Here is a 27,551-nt window from a genome sequence, read left to right on the forward strand (position 1 = left end):
TAGTCCTAATGGCTATATGCTATAGTATCAGAGTCAGTATGCTTATGTAAACCAGTTGTTGGGGAACATGGTTATGACAGCCCTGTTGCACTCATGTCCTGCTTTTGGGTTCCCATGGGCAGCTAGTTTGCCACTGTGTGGACAGAATGCTGGACTAGATGGGCCCTTGATCTGATCCAGTATGGCTCCTCTTATGTTATGTATGCAGCAGGACATACTAGCACATGCAGCAGAAATTATATAACATTGTCAACAAAAGCATAATTGTACTTATGATCCTTGATATACACCATAAAGAACCACAAAATTTCTTACCATATGAGTATTTCTGCAGTCCTTAACATAGATACTTATAGTTTCATCTTGAGTTTGGCTGACAACATAAGATGCTTCTTTAAATAAGGTCAAGTAGTGCCCATCAAAGGTGATAAAGCTGAGATCAGAAAAAAATGTGCATCGACCTATTCAAACAAAATAAGAACTTCTGCTGAATTAATTGATTTTATAAAATGAACAAGCTGTTGACAAAACACTGAATTAAATCTCATTCATTTTTAAAATAACTTGCTTGATTCCATTAAGTTAGGTACAGATACTTAAAACATAAAATTAATAAAGGTAAGTAGCTTTTAAGCAGATACCCTATTAACATGTCAGTATATAGCTTCCTGGTTTGTGAGATTCATATGCTTCTGTAATTTTTAGGAGAGAGACAGATACATATTAGTTCTTGAATACTCTGGTGTACAGAGGTGTATTTGTTTTCTAAAATGTGTTGAATCTTTATGAGGAAATTTCCTGGTGGTTAGGCCTGTGCTGCAATACCTATGTGTGTGCTGCAGAGGGTTATAAGAGTGCTTTGTTGTGTTTCTTTTTTCTGCTATTTTCTTGTTTTATATATTCTTTGGTCTCCAAATACACTTAGCTTGAGATCTCAATAGATTGGATCCAAAATTGCCCTTCTGCAAATGGAAGGACTTCTTCCATGTGCAAAAGGAACTGAGATCTAACAGATGCTCCTGATGGAGGAAGGAAGAAGAGAGGAAATTATTAACAATTTACCCTTCCCCTTGTAGCCTGATGTGCCACATCCCATGCTGTTGCAGGGGAGCCCTCCAGGCAGGTTTTCAAGGGGCTATTGGGGGGGGGGGGGAGAGGAATCAGCAAAAATTACCACCCCACTTCCTCCAGCAGGAGGATTCCATGAGCAGAGTTTTGCTCATGGGAACTCTGGATCCATCCAATACTTATTATTTACGGCCTCTATATAACAGATTCACATGCACTCAATCTATTGGAAAAGGATTTTTCTACCATTTTTTCTTTTAAAAGACTGAAGAGATCCATGTTCTGTTGCTGGTGAATATTTAACAAAGTAGTAAAATATAAGAAGGACAAGTTAAGTTGTTAATTTGATCTTGAAAACCAATCTTTCCTATAATGGATCACTACTGTTCTTTTGAATTCATCATCTCATATAACTGATTTGTTCTATTTTTTTTTAGTCTACTTCATTATTGCACTATTGTACACAATCCCATTGAATGACAATGGTTATTTCTTTTTACAAAATTGATATTAAAAATATGTCATATTTATGGCATGTAAGCAATTAATAACCCAAAATAACCCCCACCACCTGTTACACAAAATTGTTAGCTGGCTCACAAGTCCAAACTTTAATTGGTCTAATACAATTCTAAAATAAATACTGTATGGGTAAGACTTACATGCACATTCCCATTTTGGGCAGCATTTATCTCCATTAATCTGAATAGCAAATCCAAGAAATCCACAGCTGGGTTGTTTTGCATTGTATGGACAGTTCTGTGATTTGTTAACTTGGATTAGTTGTCCATCTAAGCAAATGTATTTTATGCACTCGTTCTCTGTGATCGGCTAAGACATATTTAGAAAACATAGGTTACTATTCTCATCAAAATAATATTCAATAAAGGAATATTTATAGAAAACAAGCAGCTGAGTAACCAGAAATTATTTTGAAGTCAAGGTCAAATGCATGTAATGCCCTAGAAAAGCATTCAATGTAAGAGGTTTTCTGTAGTACATAAGACAATGCAATGAATCAGGATAGTGAACAAGTAAAAAGTGGAATTTGACAAAAATTTGACATTACAGTCATATTTCAAGGCTTTTGTTGTTGTTTTTAATAATTTTGGAAAGCTTCTGTTAGAAAGATCAAAACTGCCCAGAGGATCAGCTACACAGAATACATCATTACATTCTTTCATCAAGTATATTTTACACATGGAGAGCAATATCAAGGGGCTGGTCAAAGAGAAGACTACAGATCATGTTAGGATGCAGTGGAGGAGGTGGTCTGTAAGGTATCTTGGATACAAGGCTCTGACAGCTTTATAAGCGCAATGTGATATAATAAACTTGTCACTAGATAAACTTGTCACTAGATATAATAAACTTGTCATTTCCATAATCACCCTTGCCAGGCATGGGTTATCATGACAGCTGAACCCAGTGAGAGTGAGTGGCTGGGGTGCTTAACAAACCTCCCAGAACCCAAGCTCTGTTCTACATCACAATAAGCCATGGTGGGTGTGTTGTCATTCTTAGTAATGTTCCTCCCAACAGATGACTGGATGCTCTATGGATACTGCTGTGGCTTTTTTCCTCCTTAGTCTTCCTGCCCGCTCCCAGCACATATTCCATTGGCCTTTGCAGCACAACCATTTGGGTAAGCTTGACCCTATGGAAGGAAACCTTTCCAGCTTTCTGCCCTGATTGCTATCCCTTTCTAATGCCATCATTATTTGTTCTACTGCCCTGTCTATTCTCAAATTCATTCTAAATATTTAGATTTTTTTTGTGAATAAATCCAGCTGGTCTGATTCAGAAAGAATATACTTTTTGTTTACATGCAATAACAAGACTGTCATATTGGCATTGGCCAGCTTCGCTCTTACAGCCCAAATGTATAGAGCAAAATTTCTGACTGTGCATGTATGGTTTGTTTTATCATTGCTTTTATTATGCTTGTTGTAACCATTGGTTGAAACAATAAACCTTTATTACTACTACTACATTTGCAATCCTGTTTTTTCTTCTTTTTTTCAGTGTTTATTTCCTAAACACTGAAAAAGAGCAGGGGGGTTGGAGTAGGGGGTTGGACTCAATGGCCTTGTAGGCCTCTTCCAACTCTGCTATTCTATGATTCTATTCAAATGAGTTAGATCAACATCATCCTGTCGTTTTCAAGTATGCAATTACACACATTTGCCTGTCAACTATATACTTTCTTCAGCAGTACAGAACAACATCCTGTCTGTAGGAGTTGAAATCCCACTTGTCAATTTCATCCTCTCACTGTATTACATCTTGAACTAACACTTGTCAATCTTCCTCCCACATTGACGCTTCGCCTGACCCTGAACTCCAAAAGCGATGGCTGAATGGGATACATATTTTAAATTATAACATAAAATATGTACAATATACAAAGCCACTATACAAATTTAAGCTATATGTTTGACTTTTTAAATCCAGATTTCATTTTGTAAACATGTAAGTTCCTGGGTGCTACTGAAAATTCCCCATCCCCTATAACATGCTTCATTGCTGGCCATGGTGATGAGGTTTCTTTCAGGTCACAAACTGAGGTAGGGAGGTAAAAAAAATCCCATGTTTAAAGTTCTTTAGTAGCCAGAGTATTAAATGTAGCTTTTCAGCTATTATGGAAACAACAGCTTTGATCCAAAGATAACAGTTGCAATACACACAATATCCAAATATACAGTGTATGTGAATACAACTGTCCCAATTTTTGCTGATTCACCCTTCCTGCTGCAAACTCCTATGCCATATGCCATCCTGTTCTAGAGGAATTTTCATTACGTAGCCAAGGGAACAGGGAGTTGGGAAAGCCCCATACTGGCAAAGGAACAGAAGTCAGACAATAAGACACCTTAATTTTATACCCATCACAACATTTATATCCATCACAACCCACAAAATCGTGGCTTACTGTGAATGAGCCTGATCACTCTGACTTGCTGCTAAAGAACCCATGGAACTTTCATCTGTGGTTTGGTTAGTGTTATGTGAGAATGAGGAACTCCGGCTTGTCCCTCATCCAACAAGCCAGAGAAACAAGCCAAGATTTATTGTTGGATTGTTTCTCTGGCTTGTTGGAGAGAGACAAGCTGGTGTTCCTGTTTTGTACATAATGTAATCAAACCACAGACTAAAGGTCCATTGGTCATTTAGAAGGAGGAAGAGAGAAAGAAAATCACTCAGAGGTTTGAAAGAAAAGAACATTAACTAAGTTACTCACTATACATGTTGGTGATGTTGCAGTTTCTCTAGATGGCATGTAAACTGAACCTGTAACTCCTGAGACAGTTTCAACAGTGGTTACTCCCACAGAATATTCTGCAGTAGAATCAAAAATTGGTTTGGCAGGTAAATAAGTGGGAACTGGTGTGGCTACTGTAGCATTTAGATGTACTGATGCTGATAACAAAGAGCTTGTTGAAGGGGTAGGCACCCCCGTTATAGATGGTGTCTCGGATACTTTAGTTAGGATGGTAGAACCAAGAGAAGCAGGAGAAATAGGTGAATGTTTCATAGTTGAAGTTGATAGAGGAAGCTTTGTAACAAGTATTTGTCCATGGGTGTCTGGTATTTCAGGAATCATGCTCTTTGTATCTGAAGCAACAGAAGGCACTGAAAGTAAGGATGTTGTTATGGATTCTCTTATTCCTGCTGTTTTCTCTGCTAATGATTTTGTGACACTCTGTGTTGTGAGACCACTTATTCCTATGGGTGCTGTTTCAGTTGTAGTTGTAAAATGTGGGGTAGCTGGTGTCACTCTAAATGCAGGGAATGTTGAACTATAAGAAATAGTGGAAAGTGGCACTTGCTTCGACAAAATTGAAATCTTCTCTGTAGCACTTTTGCCCATTGATGTGAAAGCTGTTGATACTATTGGTGTTAAAAAGGCTCCCTCTTCTGAGTCTGTTTGACTCACGACTGAAGTTTTTGGTGCTTCCAGTATAGACAAGGAAGGAGATGTTGATTCTGATACATGAAATGGTGTGCTAGGTGCTGTAAGCGTCTGAGAAGAAGTCAATGTCAGCTTTGTGGTAGTCAAATCAGTTTTTGACTTTTTAGTAGGAAAGGACTCCAGTGTTTCCTCCTTTATGGTTGATAATGGCAACAAAGCTGCAGTAATTTTAGAGGTAGAAAACAGAGGTTTTTTGCTTAAAGTCAAGTCACTAGCCTTTTCAGCTGATGTTAAAAATGATGTCTGAATTGTACCAGTATCAGTTTTTGGTGTTTGGGTTACTTCTTTTTCACTCGTTAAAGGAACTTTTGCTGAAAATACAGAAGTAAGTGATACAGCTGAAGGAACAAGCAGTGGTAGTGCGCTACTTTGGAATAGGGAGGACTCTGCAATCTTGACCACTGACTCAGTTGTGCTGAAAGCACTTTTGGGGTGGATACTGGTCCTTACGAGTTCATCCGGAAAGTAAAAGGCTGAAGTAGTTCCCTTGGCTGTTAAGTAAGCTTTAGAAGTTGGTGAAGAATCATGCTTCCCTGTCATTTTGGTTGTAAAGTATGGAACAGTGGATTGCTCTTTCACATAGGTCAAAATCCCTTCCATCGGAGAAGTATGAACAGAATATGTAGCATTTGAAGTCATTGACAATTTTATTGTCTCAGTTGGCAGTTTTGTAGTGGCTGCTATTTCAGGTATTTTTTGTGTTAAAGTATCTGGGTGAATTGTTGTCTCTGTGGTAGCAAGTGTTGTTAAAGGAAGAGTAACGGAGGAAGAGGGAGTTGATATTCCTTCGGTTGATGTTACTTCTGCAACAGTTGACGACTGGCTGCTATATTTAGTGTATGGGGACAAAGTAACACCAGTGTCATGTAAAGTTTCTTTTATTGTAAATTCTGAAGTTGATCTTGAGGTTACTGTGCTTGGTAGCTCTGTTGTAAGGGGCAACACTGAAAACATTGATGTTGTCTTTGCTCTTATTGGAATATGGGTAGCTGCCATGGTAACCTGAGGTTCAGGTGATAAAGGCACTGGACCAGTGACTCCCTTTGATATCACTGCTGTAGAAATGGACACTGGTAGCGGAGTAGTAGAGTCAGTTTTTTCTGACTTTGTTGTGCCAAGATATACTGTTACTTTTTTTGTATCAGCCATAGCATGTAGAGTAAATGGATATCTAGTTGTTTGAACTGGTTCAATTTTTTCAGTTACCAATGAAACTGGGACAACCATGGCTGTGGGTTCTCTAGTAAAATCGGATTCTGTTGTTTCTGATTTTGTCACACCAACAGAATCTAGTTCAAAACTTATCTTTGTAGTTTTCAAGGATAAAGGCGGTTTGTATTCTGTAGATGTTTTATGGGAGACTGAAATAGGTGTTGATGATTCTGCAGGTGTTGTCATTTCAGAACTTGCTTTTGTAGAGAGAGGTGTAATTCTTACGGTATGAGATGAAGCAGGATATTGAGTGTGTAAAGCAGTTACAGCCTTTGTAATGTTTGGCTGAACCAACTGTGAATATTCACTTGTCAATTCTTTTGAGTCTATTAAAGTTGGAGAAGTTGTATCAGGTACTCCAGGGAGTTTGGAAGAAAAAATACCAGGCCTTGAGGTTGTACTTAAATATACAGAAAAATATGAACTTGGTTGATGTGTAACACTTGATGTTGTTTGTGCGATCTCTTTTTTAACTGTAGAAAAAAGTAAAACACTTAGATGTGTAGGGATTGTGGTGGTTCGTTGTGTAAGTGCTGGAGGTACTGAAATAAATGTGGTTTTAATTCCTTCTTTGATTAAAGCAACTGTTGTTTTTGTTGTTTCTGAAGTAACTGGCTTCACAACTGGCTTTAGTGTTGACAAAGAAGTAAATAAAGGTGGAAATGAAGTTACAGTCACACTGGCATCCGTTATAGACACTTGACTCACATCCAGCTTTGTTCTATCTGAAGTTGTTGTGTGATTCTCTGTGGGCAAATGGGAAGATATTTCCAAAGATGGCAATGTGGCTTTGGTAAAAAACTGGCTTGTTCTTTCTGTTCTTGATGTCACTATGAAAGAAGGTTTGTCTTCTGTAATACTTTCAACTGTTCTTTCTGTTTCCTCTGTGGTGGCTGATACTTGTGTTTCTGATACTGCTCTAGTTGTGGCTGGTGATTTATCATCTGTAATAATGGATGGTGTCACAATAATAGTTGGAGTAGAAATTAGTTTCTCTTCTGTTTTGGTGGTTATAGATACTGATGGTATTGAAGAGATTGTTGTACTACTAGTTTGTTTACCAGGCAAAGTGCCTGTAACTATTGCAGTTGTTGATGGAGGAACATCATCTACAAAAGGGATACTATCATCAGATATTGGGTGTGAAAATATTGGCATTGCACTTGTACGAAAAGTTGAATGTGTTGAAACATTAGATGTTGCAGATGTGGCTATGAATGTAATATTTGGCAACAAAAGAGTAGAAAATTTAGATGTTTCTATGGTTGAACTGAATTGCCACTTCAATGCATGCGTTGTTTCCCTGTCTTTTGATGCCAGCCCTGGAGATGATGTTATTTCTTTACTCAAAACTGCTGCAGACGTTTGAGGAGCCACAGAAGTGGCATGTGTCTTTAAAGTGGATGGTGGAATATGAACTTCCGTTGCCGGTTCAATGCCTAAAAACAACACAAAAACAAACTGAATTTTCTGAATTTGTAATCTAGAGGGGGAAATGAAGGAAAAGTGAAACACACTCATTTGATGCTTGCAGGAGGAGTGTGCAGCCTCCACTTCCCTAGGGGAATCTGTGATTGTAAATAACAAGTGGATTCTCCAGTGTGAAACTTTCATTCCATGCAGAGGGAGTGGCATATAGGGGAATCCCCTTGTTATCTCCGACCACAATTCAGAGATAACAAAGGGACTCCTCTCCACCATTTCCTCCTAAAACCCCTGGTAACTACCAGCTAAGGAGATGAGGAGCAGGCAGGGCATGTGGAGGGAGTCCAAGCCTCCGCAGTACAGATGGGCAAGTTCCAGAGGGTGGATTAGGCTCCTGGGCTAGAGATTTCCAACCATAATCTAGACTATACACATGTACTGAAAGGAATATATATATAATTATTTACAGCACAGTTCAATATATCTACTCAGAAGTAAGTCCCAGTAAATTCAGTAGAATGTATTCAAAAGTATGAATAGGATTGCAGCCTTATAAATAATTGTCAGTTTAAACATATATCTTATCTGTTAGAAAATTATGTTTTAAACGGAAAAAACTAGGTTAGATTTTGACATTTCAAAACATAGTTTGACAACAAAAAATGTACACATAATAATTCCAATGATAGCCTACAAATATAAAAATATTTTACATAAAGTCATTTTTCACAGATGATAACAAGGTAGTTTTTCACAATATAGGTTCTAATCAGTGGTTCCTCTGATCGGATGGGGGGGGGCGTTCAACCGGTTCTGGATGGGGTTGCACTCCCCCTGAAGGAGCAGGTTCGTAGCTTGGGGGTTCTCCTTGAACCATCTTTGTCACTTGAGGCTCAGGTGGCCTCGGTGGCACGGAGTGCTTTCTACCAACTTCGGTTGGTGGCCCAGCTACGCCCCTATCTGGACAGGGATAACCTAGCTTCAGTTGTCCATACTTCGGTAACTTCCAAATTAGATTACTGCAATGCCCTCTACATGCTATGCGGCAGGGTCTTGCTATTTGCTGTTTTGCTCTGTACAGCACCATGTACATTGATGGTGCTATATAAATAAATAAATAAATAATAATAATGGGGCAGCCTTTGAAGATGGTCCGGAAGCTGCAGCTTGTGCAAAATGCGGCGGCCAGATTGATAGCTGGAACAGGGAGGTTTGAGCATATAACACCGATTCTGGCCCGCTTGCATTGGCTGCCTATATGTTTCCGAGCCCAATTCAAGGTGCTGGTCTTAACCTATAAAGCCCTACATGGCTTGGGACCACAATACCTGATGGAACGCCTCTCCCGACATGAACCTACCCGTACACTGTGCTCAACATCTAAGGTCCTCCTCCGAGTGCCTACTCCAAGGGAAACTCGGAGGATGGCAACAAGGGAGAGGGCCTTCTCAGTGGTTGCCCCCCGACTGTGGAATGATCTCGCCTGGCGCCAACATTGTTATCTTTTCGGCGCCAGGTAAGACTTTTCTCTTCTCCCAGGCATTTTAACAGCATTTAACAATGTTAAGTTTGTTTTTAATGGACCCCAGAATTGTTGTTTTTAAATGGATACTGTTGTTTTATACTGTTTTTATGTTTTTTTTAATTTTTGTATACTTTTAATGTTTACTATTTTTAATTGTTGTAAACCGCCCAGAGAGCTTCGGCTGTGGGGCGGTATATAAATGTAATAAAATAAATAAATAAATAAATAAATAAATAAAATTCCCAAAATATAGGTTCCCATTCCCAAGCAAATCTTTTTCCTAGTCCAGGATTTAGTCCAGTCAAAAGAAGTCCCATGAGAGTCAGTGTGATGCAGAGGAGTACATGTTGGACCTGGTCTGAGAAAACCTGGGTTTTGTCCCTGCTTGGCTATATAGCCCACTGGGTGACATTTCTCAACCTAACATATTGGGATTTGTGTAAGGACAAAACACATAACTCAATGTATACCATCCTGAGCTCCTTGAAGAAAGGACAGAATATAACATTACAAAGATCACCATCTAAACATTCTCCCAGATTTCTTAGAAGGCCAACTCTAGTTGATAAAGCCCACAGACCTGTGGAGTACAGTTAAGACTGAAAGCAGAATGAAGCCACATTAGTAGACAAGCTTGCCATGCAGAAGACCTCATTTGGCCCATAGGCATGGTCCTGATCCTCTGTACAAGATATTGGGAAGGATCATAATCCTGATAAATAGATGACTTATTTGGACTGCTTTCATAAATATAAACATGATGTGCAGGGTTAGGGACCATATTTTAAATTTTATCAAAATGTAATAAGTAAAATGAGCTCTACATACAGTCTTCAAAATAGACACATCTTTGAGTGACTTCATCCAGAACCATATTCAAAGGACACATAGGAACACATCCTTCCACTCTAAAAGAGAAAATAATTACTATTAACTATTTACACAATAGCATGGTGAGTTGAAACAAAATACTGAACAACACTAGAAGGTGTTTGCCTGCTCGCATGGCAAGCTAATGTGCAGAGGGGAACATGGATTTGCACATAACTCCTGCACCTTACATTGCCATGCCTCCAGCTTCCATTTAGACTTTCACACATTGAGTACAAAGGTCTGAAAAGGACTCTGTAAGCGCATTTGGCGGAACACCAATACAGAGCTCCCATGAGCAGTAACCCTTTGTTACCAACAAAGTCCAATCAGAAAAATATCTGAGCAGGTGTACTTCTACATAACCTGGCTTAGTCCCCACTGAAATAAGCTATTTTTAAATAATGTGTGAACTACAGCCTTAATTTCTAAAACATTTAAAATGCAGTCAGCTCAAATTATTGTTCTCATTTCCCTCCTGCTGAGCTGAGCTGATTCATGAACGATGTGACATAACCTTTGGAACAAATGTATATGCTTGTCCAATGATGAATACTTCCATTTAGAACTGGCAGAAAGCCTCTACATGCTTGTACAAAATTGTGTTCCTTGTTTGTTTATATCAACGCTAATACCCCATCAGAGCTCTACTTAAAATTTGCCTTGCATGGAAAAGCAAAAGGCAAGAACCCAACTGATTGGTGAGTTACTTTTATAGAAGGAATAGATCAAGACCACTGTATATTAAGAATGAAATTGTAAATCTCAGAAGTCAATGCCAATGCCTCTGGGCTTGACTTCTGTAATGTACTGTACTTAGGGCTGCCTGCATATTTAGTTTGGAAACTTAAACTGGTAAAAAATATGGCAGCCAGGTAGGTCTCTTGGACATCCGATGGAGACTATATAACACTAGTTTTAAAATCTTTACACTGGCTGCCAATTCCTTTCTGGGCAAAATATAAAGCAAATGCAGGGGAAAGGGGGGGAGGAACGGGGTGCTTCATCCCTCACAGAATATCCAACCACCCCTTTAATTGTTTTTTTTTTTGAGCAAGGGTCCACAGAGACATGGATGTGGTCTGGCAACCTTTCAGCTTGCTGGTCCACCCCCTCCCTGCCAGCTGATGGCAACCAATCAGTGGTTACCATAGGCCGTGGCATGCCTTGCAGCAGCTCCGTAGCAAGAGCAACAGATGGCAGATGCCGTGGTCGCCTCGCTCCAAGCTAAAAAAGTCAGGGTAAGTGCCCGACTTTTTTAGAGTGGAGCTTTGGGGCTTTGCCCCTGGATCGCTTCAGAGTGGCGGCTGTTTCATGTAGAAAGCTACTGCAGGGGAAAGCGCTCTTCTAGACAATACAGAAGACCTGTGAGTGTGTGGTTCCCTAGTCCTGAAGATAGACTTATTGCCTATTCTAGATGGGATTGCACTCCCTTCGAAACATCAGGTTTGTAGACTGTCACTGTTGCTGGAGGCCCTGTTTCTGGAGGCCCAAGTGGCCATAGCAGCTCAGACTCTTTTTACCAGCTATGACCTTTCCTGGACAGGGATAGCTTGGCCACAGTAATACAGGTGTTAGTAACCTCAAGACTGGATTACTGCAATGCACTCTATGTGTGGCGGCCCTTAAGGGAACTGTACTGGTTACCTATTTGCTACTGGGCGAGGTTTAAGGTTTCATTACTAGTGTATAAATCCCTAAACAACTTGGGAGCAGGATACCTGAGAAAGTGCCTTTCAACCTGCCTGGTCACTGAGATTATCACATGGCATGCTCCTGGTGCTTCCATATGGACAAATGGCCTGATTGGAGTCCACCCAGAGAAGAGCCTTCAGTGTGGTGGCCCCTTTTCTATGGAAATCCATGCCTCTGGGGGACAGGCAGGTGCCAAGATTGTGTTGTTTTTGAAAACTTATTTCAGGAAGTCTTCCTTGACTGACCAGCCATGGTTTTTACTGGTATTCTGTATTTTTTAAAAGAACGTTGTAAAAAATATGGTATCTTTTTATTTTTGTATTGTTATTGAAGTCTGTTTAGATGTGGAGTGCTATATATAAACGTTTAAACTAAAATAAATAATAAATAAAAGGTCCCAGGTTCAATCCCCAGTATCTCCACATAGAGTTGGAAAAACTGCTGCCTGAAATCTGGTGAGCTACTGCCAGTCACTGTCGACAATACTGGGCTAGCTGGACCAATGGTCTGACTCGGTATAAGGCAGCTTGCTATGTAATCCCAAGAGTATGTAAACACTGCTACTTTATTTATTTATATAACCCCGTTTTGACCCCAGTTTACTTTTAGAGTATTCATTTACTGTTACTATTATTAAAGCTATAAAAAGCACACAAATGTAGCTAAACTTACTTTGGTACAGTCTGACAATGTTCTGCCAAGGGATCTCTGCAGGTTTTGAAACAAGGGCTTGTACAGACATCATAACGCCATTCACATGTTGAGTGGGCTAGAAACTGAAACTTGGTATCTAGAACAGAATTATGAATATGTTATTTTTATGTATGTGTGTATATATATATATATATATATATATATTGTCTAGTTTCTCTTAGATCCCTTAATGCATGGAATGAGCATGAATTATTGAATTTTGGTTATCTGAGATTCCTGGGGCAATATCCAATACTGCTGCTGCATCCCACAAGAGGAGCCCACTGCTTGCGCAAAAGAAAGTAACAGTGGAAACAAGCAGAAATGCTCGCTCCAGGTTGGGGCAGGTCATCTGCATTTTGTACTAATTGGAGTTTTCAAACTGTCTTCGGAGACAGCTCCATGTATAACACTTTACCGTAATCCATAAAATACTGCTTATATTTAGGTAAATAATGAACTCTCAGCTTAAGGTCATCATCTGTGAAATGTGAATAAAACTGCTTAGCCTTAGAGGTTGTTATGCAGGTGAATGAGACTAGCCATTTTATACATTAAAAGTATAGCATAAACTATAGTGAAAGCTTTTTTTATGTCATTAGCACTTATTCTAATGAGTCAGCTATACACTCATTATTGACAGTGATTGCTGAGGAAATGCACTCTAAAGATCAGTAAAAGGTCCCATAGCCTTTCTTCATCTCCTCCCTTTCACTTCTCTCCCTCTTCACAATAATCATGCACTCTTTTTTTTCTACTAGGAATTACACAATTTTATGACCATTGGAATATTTATCATTGTTTGGAAAAATGAAATGCAACTGAAAGGTTGTTTTTTTAAAAATAAAATTTCCAATTCCATAATTTCAATAGTTCATAAAAATGCTTACATCCTATCTATTTTGCTGCCTTATAAAATGCATGATATAAATGCCATTTTATAAACAAAAGGCTAGCAAGAATAAATTTTATATCTGTTTCTCCCATCTGAGTACTAACACTTATATATTTTACTATATCTGCAGAATACATTTCCCATGATCAAAATTATTATTTGAAAATTCTACGCATCTGATTTTGTGCCTACCACAGTCAGATATACTTAATGTAAATAATGCTTTAACACATATGTATTGGGTGGGGATGGCCCAAGACATTCTGCCTACTGATGCAAAAGACAAGATATTGCAGGGGCCCACCCTCACTCTTCCATGTATAGAAGCTGACCAGACTCACAATTGAATTTAATTCAACAATAGTGACAGGAGAATATTGTCCACTGCCCCTGAGGACAGCAAGCTACCATAGGGGACACACAACAGGTTGCGTGGCACTTACAGGTCTATTCTCCAACACCTTGCAATTTTGTTCCACCCTCCCACATCTGCCACCTGAGAAAGCCATCTCACATAAGCCTGAATTCTTGATCATTTAGGTTATATGACAGATAAATGTTGGAAGTCTAAAATTTAAGGTAAGACGCATCCGTAGTTCCTAATGACTGCAGAAAACATTGTGGAAAAGTAGGCAATCTTGGGGCTTCTCACAGCACCTCACAAGGTGGAGGCACAACTGTCTATGAGTCCTCACATTGCACTTTACTGAATGGGGTTACATCTCTAGGTGATCCAACATGAAGTCCTTTCATGTTAGTCTCAGTTGGAAGGAATGTTTTCATATTACAAACACAGCAACTTGGGTTGCTGATACCATTTATTTATAGTCTACAGAAATCCCAGCTGAGTTTCAAGTGCCTGTGAAAGAACTCTCTTCACATGTGTAAGTTCAACAGTTTAATTCCTGGACATTCCCCACCACCATCACCAAATGGTTGCCTGCTTTGGGGTGACAGAGAGCATGCTATGCAACATACAGTGGGCCTAGTAGGATATAGAAACATCTAAACATTATACAGTAATCTCCTGTTCTCTCTTATGAAAGAACACTGTACAAACACACAGTGAGACAACTTTTGCTTCCAAATCAAATTTAGAACAGTTTCTCACATTACAATTTTTATTCATGGGAGCCGTTACACAAGTCAGAAACACATGAAGCTCAGTTTCTGGAAGATACCATTTAGTGTCAGTAGACAACATATTTGAGTACCCCTCTATACCCCCTATACATGGAAATCTAAACTGTCAAAGAAAGCACCCCGTCTCACAGCAACTCTGCTAGAAGGGGGTTGGTTGGTTACAGCAACTGGAGGAGGCAGCACCATCCATTCTGCCCCTTACAGAGGTTCTGTTGCCTGGGATGCTGAGTAAGCTTCTCCAGCATCACAAAACAAAAGAGGCCTTATGATGATTGGACGTTCTTGGCCACATGAGAACTTGAGTACAACAGTCATTGTTTTCCATTGAATGGATTGCAGAATCCCTACTAGATTAGGGAATTATACTCATGGTGATTCATATGACAAACAAAGCTACAGTGGGCTGCAGTGTGTGCTGGTAGCTATTTTGAATATTCAAGCTGTAAATGCGACTTGTCATGTTGTCGAAACCTAGCAGGAGTGGTTTGTGCGAGAGTTAAACAACCTTTGTATAACCCATGGCTTGTTTTAAGTTTATGTGAGGGTTGTTTAGACAACACAACAACTTGAATATTTAATAAGCCACAGTGGGCTGTTTTATCATGTGAACTGGCCCACTGAGTCAGCTTAAAGGATGGGCCTATCATTTAATTTGCAGGCTCAATGAAACCCTCAATGGTTAGGTGCCATCCAAAAGTATCAGCATCTCAGCCATAGCTGTATCACTGTAACATGCAGTCTTGTGTATGTCTATTCAGAAGTAAGACCCATTGAGCACAGTGGGGCTTTTGCCCAGGTAAATACCTACAGGATTGCAACCTAACCTGTTGCAATAAAAAAGGAAAACATCATTGAAACAAAAATATTGTGACATTCCAGAAAGTATGCTTTCTCACAAACAAGAGAATGTTTCTCACAAACAAGAAAATGTTTCTTAACTATTTTTCCATTATTAAAAATTGAAGACTGTAAAAATGAAAATAACAGAAGTGTACAGGTTGGGATTTAGAAGACTATAATAAAATGTCCTAATTTCCTTCAATCTTTCTGTATAATTACAATATTTTCATCAACTGAAAAAAATAGAACAATAATGCTGCCCATATAGTGAGGATTAATACCTTTTGGTTTTGTAATTAGCAAAAATTAAAAATAATTAAAAAAAACCCTTTACATATATTGTGCCTTTGATGGATATAATTTGACACTTAAACTAGGTATCTATCTGGCAGTGAAAAATCAAATTATTTAGTATTCTTAATCTTTCATTAGAAATGCATATATACAAAATCTCTCCTCTGTGATTTTTGTGTGTGTGCTATTTTGGTTATTTATGCACATCATAAAACATAGGAAGGAAAGCATATTTTAAACTAATACTTTCAATAATACATAATTTTGAAAGAATGGAAATGATAATCCAAACAGTTGACACTAGGACACACACACACATAAACACGCCCCATTCAGACAACATGCTAAACCATGCTGCTTAACCACAAAATGGTTAATGGAATGCATTCCGTTAACCATTTTGTAGTTAAGCAGCATGGTTTAGCGTGTTGTCTGAACGGGGCCACACAGTCTCAGAAATTTATGGTGCATTAACCACAATATTATCCCATTATCTACATCAGCTATACTGAACTTGTTCTAACATTACATTATACATCTTGGTATCCATGGTATTACTGGTACCATGGTACCAGTACTGGTACCAAACTGGGAATTTTTACATGACCTTTGGCAAACAATTATCTACTATAGAGGTTTCTTTGGACTTTAAAAATTTTTCAGATATGCTTCACAGAACATGATGAAGATTCATGAAGACATTTTTGGTCAAGGGGGTTTAAAGGACTTATTATACTACTCCTAATATTTATATTCAGAAATAGCAGTTCCCAGTTGGAAAAGTTCTGATCTAATATGCAAAGCATTTGTGACAGTCAGCAGGAAATCCAATCTGTCTTTGCCTCTACACTCTAGAACTGGTGTAACTTTTCCATTAACTTAAACAAATGCTGCTGTATTTTTAGACCATGTAATTACCCTGCATCAGCAAGTCGAACCTTGTGAAAGAACACTGGGGAAAGATTCAAGCCCCATGTTTCTTTGCTTATAAAACTCTGAAACCCAAATCCTCGGATGTGGTGATTAATGAAATGCCTCATGATCATTTGATATGATGCCACTTGCTGAGGTAAATTGTTTTAGTTTTCCACTGACATAGATAGGATTCTTTGGCATGACGAGAAGGTGAAGACTTCACACTTAAAAAAAGATATACCATTCTCTGCTAATGCACCACTAGGAAAGACTATTACAAATTGTAATCTCTTCTTCCCCTCTCAAAGATAAAAGAGTATGACATTTTTGTTTTCTTCTGATGCAAGCCTGCAAAGTTTTATATCTCTATAACATCATTAGCTTCATGTATTCTGCTGTTCTAAACTTCAACAGCACTATGATTAAAGGAATTTGTCAGAAGGCAGCAAGCATTTGGCAATGACAAAACCTGTCATTTTTTGTGAAGTCGGAGTGTGCCAGCCAACAGCTGCATTACAGCCTTATCTTAACATCCCGCCCCCAAATGTAAGCAGATTTACAATGCCACTATTAACACTTTAATTCAATGGTTTGATAACAGAGAACTCTGCAAGGCAGGCAGTTGGCCCCTTCTGTCATGAAAGTCAACACACTAGTAACTGTACAACTCGCCTAAATGAAGCTTCATTCCTCGCAATATTTAATGTTTTTCCTTTGCTTATAAAAAATAATATTTTACTTTCAGAAATACTTTAAGCTCTAGTAAGAAAACAATAACCCACAGGATTGGCTCTGGGAATATTGAACAGTTCTGACCTAGACTCCAGATTACTTGCAATAGCCGTGGATGTACCTGAGGTACCTGCTTGTCCTATTGAGATGGATGACTTTCATCTTGCACAGCATGAGATGGACAAGATCCTTAGAGGTCCAAGCCCAATCACATGCAAGCTTGAGGCTTGTTCCTCCTGGTTATTAAAAGCTCCCAGAGAGTGTTTGGCTAAATGAGCAAAAAGAGGTGATAAATGCCTCTCTTCATAAGGGTAAGGTCCTGACTGTTCTAAAAGAGGCAATTATAAAACCACTTTTTAAAAATGACTTCTTTATATTCCTCTTACTCAAAATTTCTGATCTTTTGTGTGGACAAGGTGCTTGTGTGAGTGCTGACAACTCAACTCAATGTGGCCTTCATTATCTTGGCCCATTTTAGTCAGGGTTCTCACCCAGCTTTGGGGTTCTGCTGAATCTTTCAGCAGCCATCGATATCATAAAACATGGTTTGGAGTGTCTATCAGAATTGGGGCTGGGTGGTTTTGGTCCATCTTCAGGATAGATCTTAGAAGGTAGTGAAGGGAGGACCTCTATTTGACTCTTTGGATCTACCTTCTCCCCTTCTTGGAGATCAGCACAACATTTTCCTGTCTCTAATTGTCCAGCACCTCACCTGTTCTCAAAGATTACAGACAGCAGTTCTGAAAAAATGTCCTTCAGCATCCAGGGATCTTCATCTGGCCCTTGAGCCTTGAACTCATTTAAAGTAGCTAAGTGCACTCCAACTATGTCCATCTTCATTCTGGGCTGCAAATCCTTTCATATATCATTTATTCTACTTCTTCCAAGTTGAATACAACTCCCCTTGTGGGAGAAGACTGAGGCAAAATAGTTGAGTAATTCTGCCTTCTCTCTTTCACCAGTTAAAATTCACCATCTTCCCTGAGCAATGGATCCTTCCCTTTCCTTCGTTATCTTCTTGCTCCTGACATAGCCAAAGGAGCCCTTTTTGTTGTGTTTAGCACCTGCCTCACTCATTCTGGGCCTTTGCCTTCCCAACACCATCCTTACAGGGCAACTCTATTGCACTTCTCTTTGGTAATATGACCCTCCTCCCATCTTCTATACATGACCCTTTTGAGTCTCAGATCAGCAGAGAGCTCCCTGTGTAGCCAAATAGGCTTCTTTAAATGTCCCCCATTTTTCCTTCACATGGGAATAGCTTGTGATTGTGCCTTCAGTATTTCAGTTTTCAGAATCTCCCATAACTCTTGAAATCTTTTTCCTTCAGGATTTCTAGCCATAGAATCCACCAAAATTTTCTCTTAGCTTTTTGAAATTGGCTTTCTTAAAGTCCAAGGTACACATTTGAATAAACTCAGTCTTCACAGCCCTCTCTATCATGAATTCCACTGTCACTTTCCAATGTTCCTGCCACTTTCACTTCATCTACCATGTCTTCCCTATTGGTCAGAATTAAGTCCAGGACAACAGATTCCTTTGTTTCTTCTTCCACTTTTTGAGAGTTGTTATCAGCAAAACAAGTCAAAAACATATTGAATGTTCCAGTCTTTGAGGAATTAGACTTTCAGCAGATATCAGGATAGTTGAAATCCTGTTACTACTATTGATTGCCTCTGTGAAATTTTTGTCATCTGTTCCAGGAAAGCAACATCCATGTCTGCTGGCTGGCTGGGCAGAATGTAGTTAACCATCACAGCAATGTCACTCTTGTTTCTCCTTCCCACTATCTTTACCAAAATATTTTCAATAGGTTTTCCATTCTCAGAATCATGAATTTTCACACAGGTGTATACTTACTTTATATATAGTGCTACTCCCCCTCCCTTTCTGTTGGGTCTGTTCCTCTTGAACAAGGTATACACTTCAACGGCTATATTCCAATCATGAGTCTCATCCCACCAAGTCTCAGTGATACCTATCAGATCATAGCTACCATCTTGTATTAGAATTTCAAGTCCATCATGTTTGTTTCACATGCTCCATGCATTGTTTACAGACAATGGGGACATTGGAGGTTGCATCTTACTGGTTTCCCTGCTGTATTTACTTGCAAATTAGTGGGATCCATCTCCACTGCCTTGTCTCCTCCTTTGTGTTCTTCTCTGTAATACTTGGCTCAGTTGTTAGCTCTGAGCTTTTTCCATCCACCCCCGCCCCACAAGAGTTAGTTTGAAGCCTTATCAGGTTTGCAAGGCTTCTGCAAAAACCACTCTTCCACATGAGGTATATCATATCATCTGCAAGAATTCCTTAATATTGGTATCGTAGGCCATTGTCCATGAAACGAAACCTTTCCCAACAACACCATCTGCATTGCCAGTTTTTCACTTTCAGTATCCTTCTTTTCACACCAATGCCCTGACCTTCGATAGGAAAGACTGCTAAAATGCCACTTGGCCCCAATGGATGGACCACTTGAAAGAGAACAAGACAAATTTCTGTGATGATGAGAGGCTGAGTTGATCTACAAAATAAATTATGGGTCTCTGGACACAAAAACAATGCTATTATTTTAGAAGGTAGTATAGCTAGAGATATATAGGCTATTAAGAAATGTTTATGTGCTTGTTCTAATGATCATTATAACCACCAATGATGGACAAGCTCCATCACTTTCTTGGTAAGCATACAGAAAATAAGTGTCTATTTTCTGAAAATTTCCTCCCAGGTGCCAAGCACACACACCTTGTGGTATTATATTGCTCGCTGAGAATTGTAATTATAAGAATCAGCCATGGTACACAGCCTCTTGGAAATTCAACTGCCCCTTTCCCCAAATAAATACACCTAGGAACAAGAGTGAGTTTTAGATATGGATGGATGACAGTAAATACATAATTAAGAGACAATCAAGAGAACTGACCAAAATATATAATAAATTAAGTGAACAAAAAATGGGTTATGTGGATTCTTCAACATAGTACGTAGGAATAAATGTGAATCTTAGTGAAAGTAAGTGGTTAACATTAAAGAACTTTAGTGCACATGCTTACAAAACAGGTGGGTTTTGATTCCTGGTCTGCATGTGCAGGATCTTATTTTACATTCTAATCTGGTGAAGAACTGTGCTTTTATTCACGATACAATTGATCATTATATAAACTGGGCAAAATTGTAGTATGAATTATAATCTAATCTAAGGAAACTTCACATCAATAAGCACTTCACCACCACAAATTCCTGTTTCGCTCTTTAATTGGCTGGTTATTTATGAAAAAAAATCTTAGTCATGCATTCAACTTTTATAAAACAGGAATTTCATATAATGTATGAAAACAAGTTTGAAAATGTAGCCACCACAATTCATACTCAAGTACTTACCTACAAGTTTAAAAAGTGTAGAAAGTCTGAATGCCTTAGTGTGATGATATTTAACAATATTCACAGTGGAAGCTGAAATGTGGATGAAGGCACCCGGCACTGCAAATGACTCAAAAGAACTGTAGCCTGGGAGCCATGTGTTTTTGTGGATGGCAAATGTTGATCTATTCTGAAAAGTTTCATTTCTCTCCCACTTAGAAAGAACCAGGCTATTATTGGAAGCTAACGAAAGAAAGTAATTTGGTCTGTCAACTGCTTCAAATGAAACCAGGTTTGGATCTGGAAAACAAAATAGCAGCAACAAAATATTATTATGTAAGCCAAGCAAAGTTTATAGCCTCTTGTGCATTAAACTACATTTTGATTATTTCTCTCTATATTTTTTAAAAGCAAAGCCAGATACTGCCAGGTTCAATTTAACCCAAAACAATCAGTCTTGCCAGACGTTACCCTATTGTTGTTTTAAACAGAACCATATACACAGAGGAGTTTCTCAAACTATTGTTGTTTATTCGTTCAGTCGTTTCCGACTCTTCGTGACTTCATGGACCAGCCCACGCCAGAGCTTTCTGTCGGCTGTCGCCACCCCCAGCTTCCCCAAGGTCAAGTCTGTCACCTCCAGAATATCATCCATCCATCTTGCCCTTGGTCGGCCCCTCTTCCTTTTGCCTTCCACTTTCCCTAGCATCAGCCTCTTCTCCAAGGTATCCTGTCTTCTCATTATGTGACCAAAGTACTTCAGTTTTGCCTTTAATACCATTCCCTCAAGTGAGCAGTCTGGCTTTATTTCCTGGAGTATGGACTGGTTTGATCTTCTTGCAGTCCACGGCACTCTCAGAATTTTCCTCCAACACCACAGTTCAAAAGCATCTATCTTCCTTCGCTCAGCCTTCCTTATGGTCCAGCTCTCGCAGCCATAGGTTACTACGGGGAATACCATTGCTTTAACTATGCGGACCTTTGTTGTCAGTGTGGTGTCTCTGCTCTTAACTATTTTATCAAGATTTGTCATTGCTCTCCTCCCAAGAAGTAAACATCTTCTGATTTCCTGGCTGCAGTCAGCGTCTGCAGTAATCTTTGCGCCCAGAAACTATAGAACGGTGTATTTCAATCCAGAGAGAATTTTTGGATTATCTTTTTTTGCAGAATAGTAATTCAAATAAGACGAATGGCACTTAGCAAAGCTTCATAATCATTAGGGAGGTTAAACCTCCCCCTCCTGAATACCTAGGAAATACCCCTACCAAATCAGTATTCACAAAAATATCAAGGAAGCAAAATGCAAAATTTGCACTGCAGGATCTTTTCCCTCAATTTCTCCCTCATCCATTGAACATCCAATCCCAGAAAATACAATGGTACAGCTGCAATCCTATACTCCAGCCTTCCCCAATCTGCTACCCTCCAAATGTTTTGGACTTCAGCTACCATGAGCCTGAGCGATCATGGCCAATGGACAGGAATCTTGGGTGTTGCAGTCTAAAACATCTACAAGGCACTGGTTGAGAAGGCTTCCATGCACACTAAGCCCCATTGAACCAAAGGGGCTTGTGTCTGAAGAGGCCTGTATAGGATTGTACCATAAATGTCAGAAACAAGCAGTTCTGTGTGTTTTTTATGTTAATCTTGTTCTGAAATTTGCAATGGCTATCCTAAAAGTAGTCACACTGATTTACAGTAGATTTAATTGTAGGGTAAAGAGTGACAGAACTGAGACCCAAATGAGCATCTGCTGTTCCAAATATTATTTCACTATTTATTTATTTATTTATTATTTTATTACATTTATATACCACCCCATAGCTGAAGCTCTCTGGGTGGTTTACGTTGTGTTGTTCTGCCTAAAATAACCATAAAACTGCTGTAAAATCAAACTGTCCCCCTCAGGACTGGATGTTTTTTTTAAAAAAAAAATCCTGCTAAGAGCACAAATAATCTCCATTAAACAGATGCATGATACACTGTTCATTACTGTAGAATATCATCATTTTCCAGTATGACAACATTTATTTATTGGACAAATCACATTTGCACAGAAGGAACTGGTATTTTCTTTCTTACATGCTGTAGCTGGAAAACTAGCAATACATCTTGTTATCACCAGAGTCTAAATAAAGATTGGTGAACTCAAGGGATCATATCATACAATACTTCTCCTGATCAAGTTCATGCACATGGAGGGTGGTGAGAGTGCACCTGCCCTCCCCAAGACATTCTGGGATGTCCACATAGGACCATATCATTAAAATATGGAACAAACACTGATTAATTCCATGAACTCAGTGTCCCAAGTACCATCTAGTCTGGGCCTATAAGTGTTGAATTTTACATCTATATGCTGTATTCAGACATGTCAGTCCTACATGTTTGTCATAGGACATTGGAGGAGGGTAGGCCATGCTGCTTAGGCAGTGGAAGATGTGTGTTCTTGATCCTCTCCATATATATGGACTCAATTGGGGTGAGGCATAATCAGCCCTGGTGTACCACTAGATATAAGGCCATTTCCCATAAAATCCACAATAAAGTGGTTGTCCCAAATAAGAATGTTTCCCATAAAAATTACACAGGGTGATATTAATTCCAATGCATTACAGAAAATAATATGGTGATTCTCTTTGATCACATATTGAAATCAACATGATCACCTTGTAGATATTTTTCTGAGAAATATTTTTCAGCAATACCCTTCTTCCCTCTTTCCTTTATTACCAATAACATCATTCTAGTGGTAGTTTCTGTATTTCTTACATTTCAAGGATGGCTTCATATTCTGGAGACTAAACACTTCTTTTTTTAAAAAAAAAAAAACTATCACCCAAGGCACCCCTTTCCACATTACTTTTCTTTGCATGTATTTTTAAAATGTATTCAGGGAAATATAAGGCAGGCACATATCTTTGTAATGTGCAAATAGTCACACAAGACTGAATCATATATCTGGCTGAGCAACTCCAAGAAGCTTGGCCAAGTGCACATTCCAGAATCATCTCTCATTTCATCCTCACATTACAAAGACTCACGGTTTTTACTACTATCTGGCTGCTCACCTAACATGCTTTATGCATGTTTTAAAATCACAAATAATTAAAAGTGATGTAGATCATAATCCTAAAAGCTTCTTTACACTTGTGGCTTCTCACTTAACCACAATCTCACTACCAGCTATAATATGAACTCAGTTGACCTAACTGTTAGTACCTCACTAATTCTATAGCTGACTAGCTGCTGCCTACTTCCAGATTTCCTGCCATGTTTTTTACCACAGACAATTTATAAATCAGCAATCACCTTGTAAAAACCCACTCACTGACTAGAGACCTTGGCAGACAGCCTTCTTGCTGAGAACATTTTGAAAGTTGCAGAGGAAGTTTTAATGCTCCATCTACAAAACTGTCTATGTTCTGATGCAGACAGAAGCCACTCAATATACGAGAATTTAAGAATTGCCTTGCTGGATCAGAACAGATCCCTCTAGTCAGCATTTAATCACCAACAATAGCACCTAGATGTCTCTGAATGCTGACACGTACAGCATGCAAATAATAACCCCCTCCCATTGTTTATGCGTAGCATCTGGTACTCAGAGGCAAATTACTTGTGATTTGAGTATTGCTTTTATCAAGTTCCTAGATATTTTACAGTGACATTGAGTTTACCATGTGCTTTCGGCTTATACAGTCCTGACGTCAGCATAAAGTTCACTGCATCCCCAGGAACAAAGCCATCTCCTCTTGCTAGAAAAACAGAGCCACCAGGCAGTTTGGCTGCAATTGCAATTTCTCTGTCCAAGTAGCTGACCAGCTTGTAGGGACCCTTTCCCAGTACTGTCAAGAGAAGGCAAGGTTACATTTCCTGTTGAGTGCCACAAATTCTTGTATCTCATATGTTCTTGATCACTAGTACAGTGGCAAAGAAAACATAACCATCAACTGACATTCTTTGGAATCAAAACTATGTTTCACACAAAAACCATACATTTAAGCTATGGAAACTTTGCATGCTTAATTTCAGAGATTATTTGCTCGAGCCTTAATCTCATCTGTCAAAGTGAAAGATAATCTTCCCTATATGAATGCCCAAACAGCAAAAGCTACAAATCATTGTCTCTCCTATTATGAAAGTGGGTAGTTAGAGGACAGGAGTTGGAGCCTGAGGATGGAAAGTACCACCAAGGTACATAAGGAAAACCTGGACTTTTTAAAAGGATTCTTGTCTACTTCTCAAAGACAGCAGGGGCCTTAATGCTGCCTCCATATGTTGATAGTAGTAGACAGGAGGCAGGCCCAAGCTCTTGGTCTGCTGGGGTAGAAGGTTAGAAAGATGGGAAGTCACCATTCTGTTGTTTGTTTGCCTGTAGCATGGGACCTAAAGGGGAGGAGAATTGGCTTGGAAGACACAAATCCTTTAAGGCACTTTGCCTGAGACCAGTTTTCCCCTAGGATCTTTCAAACTATGATGAGAAAATCTGCTCACGGTTAAAAAAAAAAGGACTGTGGAAGGAGAAATAATTTACTTCAAAGAATATGCAGCTTCTAAAGCTAATCCCCCTTCGAGCCTTGAACTGTTTTCAAATTCCCAATTGTATACCATATCAACAGCAAAATGTAGATACTTTTGAATATGTAACAAAATTGGAAAATGAATCAAATTTAAACGCAGCATAATTATATTTTCTGGAAACAGTGTATTTAACAAAGTGCTCAAAAAAAGGAACAAACCTGAGATACATGAAGGCTGCAGTCTCAGGCAACCTCTATAGTCACTGGGTGAGCAGCTATGATATAATAGATGTCTAGAAGTGAGAGCTGACAGACACCCGACTTCACATTTTTGAAATGAGGTCCTTCTACCCATTGGCTAAGCTGTTATGATATCATGGAATGTTCATAAACACTAACTTCTTTGTAATTAAGCTGCCAACATTAAGTGGCTGTATGTGGTTGGTGGAAAGACAATCCCCATGACAAAAAAGAGGAGCACTGAATAACTAAGTACTATAATCACGTTACACAATAAATATTTAAAAAATCTTATAAATAAGAATATGCAGAAAGACTATCATAACTATACGTTACAAACCAGAATGTAACTGAAAATCACTAATAAAAACAAAATGAATCAGTACATAATGGGATAGACCCAAATGGAAGATGTCTTCTTCCAAGAATGAAGGACTTTCTGTCAGAAGAAAGGAACTGCTGGAACCTATCCTGTATACTCAATCATAAAAACTAAACAATATCTAAATAATGTCTAAATAATATCTGAATTATGCCACTTCTGTGGGAAGAATGAAGACTAGTGGATCCTTGGTTGTCACTTGGTAAGCATTTCCTCTCCTTCAAAGGGAAGAAGGGGAGCTGGTGCTTAGCACCGATCCTGCCTGGGACCCAGCAGAATGGGACCTTTCTGTCAGAGCAATTTTAATCAAAGCATTATGCATTTAGAATTATTCCTAAATTATCTATGGAAAACTAAAAAAAAAAAGAATGAAAAGCTATAACAATTTAAACCCATCTTTAGATTTTTCCATTGCTTTGAGCTTTTAATATTGCTAAGTACTCTTATAACATTATAGAAAACTAAAATAAATGCATAGATAAATAAAGGAATATGCCAAATATCAATAGTTTCAGGATGATTTCTTGTTTTGTCTAAGAGACAAACAATTTTTACTGCATAAGAAAATGGCAAACTGAAAATGGCAATATAAAGCAAACTTTGTCAATTTTTTATAGCCACAACAGATTTCAATGTTAATGAATAGCTGGGGGAAAGACTGACAATTCGTATAGCTTGCAAACTAGCTCCCTCCTGAGGACCTTCAGAAAAAAGACAGATAGAAGAGCATATCACTGTCATTACATATTTTAACGTTTTTCTTCTACAGTGCATAAAATACATCTACTAACTGGTAGTTCTGTGATACTGTATCAAGATAAAGTGGTACAAGAAGTTGTTGAATATGGTTGCAAAAGCTGATAGTAAATAAGAGGTAAAAACCAACAGAGCCAAAAAGGTAGCAAATGCTGGTGTTGGTGATAGTTGTTTGCTCATGGCCATTATCAGGAATGATGCACCTGAGGCAAATCTTGAAGTCTCACCCCTGTGGCCATGATGTCTATACTCAAGAAAAATTCTCAGGTGCTGATTCAGGTAGGAGTAGAGGAAACTAAGCATGAGAGGGGCTAGGTTGGTAATCCAATTCCATTCTTTCCTTACCTTAACACTCACCTTGCTTTCCCACCCTTGCCTAAAAAACTGTTCAGATAGCGGAGCTACTAGATGGAGGGTACAGCAGTATGAACAGAATAATTCTGTAGATCAGACTGCCCAGCAAATTCTTAGAGCACGGGTATGTTGTTTCAATACTGTGTTAACCAGAAACTTGTGACAACTATACCCATATGTTTAAACAATAATGTATGCTGCTTCAATAAATCTGGGCACAAAGATTCTTAAAGGTAGTAAGAGGAAAACAACACTTTGTAGTTCTATTCTTGGTTCCCCATCAACTGCTTACCTTTATTGATATATTCACAATCATAAGCTAAAAGGAAAAAGAGGGAAGAATTAGCAATAGCCATTTGGAATGCAGATAGCAGCTATCACGCTTCATATATACATGTGCACATTTACACCAGCACATGTCACTTTCAAAGTGGGAAGTGAAATTAAAACTGGCAGAAATGAATATAAATGTTTTGTTCATTGATTTTTATTTTTATTTTGGTTTTTTGGCTCATTCTGAAATCAAATATTGCTGACTGATGATAAGGAATGAAGTATTATCAGCAATAAACAGATGGTTATCCTTTTATGACCTCTAGTGGATAAAAATTAACTTAGCTGCCCTTCCCATAATGCACAATAATATCAGAAGC

General features: G+C 38.7%; 1 protein-coding gene across 1 annotated transcript in view; it reads right to left on the reverse strand.

Annotated features, from left to right (window-relative positions):
- OTOG (otogelin) overlaps nucleotides 1-27,551 on the reverse strand; it is a 128,898-nt gene that overhangs the window by 38,796 nt on the left and 62,551 nt on the right. The window contains exons 31-38 of the mRNA XM_063118414.1: nucleotides 27,191-27,217; nucleotides 24,324-24,491; nucleotides 20,665-20,943; nucleotides 12,441-12,558; nucleotides 10,032-10,111; nucleotides 4,310-7,692; nucleotides 1,731-1,899; nucleotides 316-461 (exon numbers count right to left, since the gene is read on the reverse strand). Of these exons, the coding sequence (XP_062974484.1) occupies nucleotides 316-461; nucleotides 1,731-1,899; nucleotides 4,310-7,692; nucleotides 10,032-10,111; nucleotides 12,441-12,558; nucleotides 20,665-20,943; nucleotides 24,324-24,491; nucleotides 27,191-27,217 (4,370 nt within the window). The remainder of the gene's footprint in view (nucleotides 1-315; nucleotides 462-1,730; nucleotides 1,900-4,309; nucleotides 7,693-10,031; nucleotides 10,112-12,440; nucleotides 12,559-20,664; nucleotides 20,944-24,323; nucleotides 24,492-27,190; nucleotides 27,218-27,551) is intronic.

This window comes from Elgaria multicarinata, chromosome 2, assembly GCF_023053635.1.
Source record: "Elgaria multicarinata webbii isolate HBS135686 ecotype San Diego chromosome 2, rElgMul1.1.pri, whole genome shotgun sequence".
NCBI classification, from domain to species: Eukaryota; Metazoa; Chordata; class Lepidosauria; order Squamata; family Anguidae; genus Elgaria; species Elgaria multicarinata.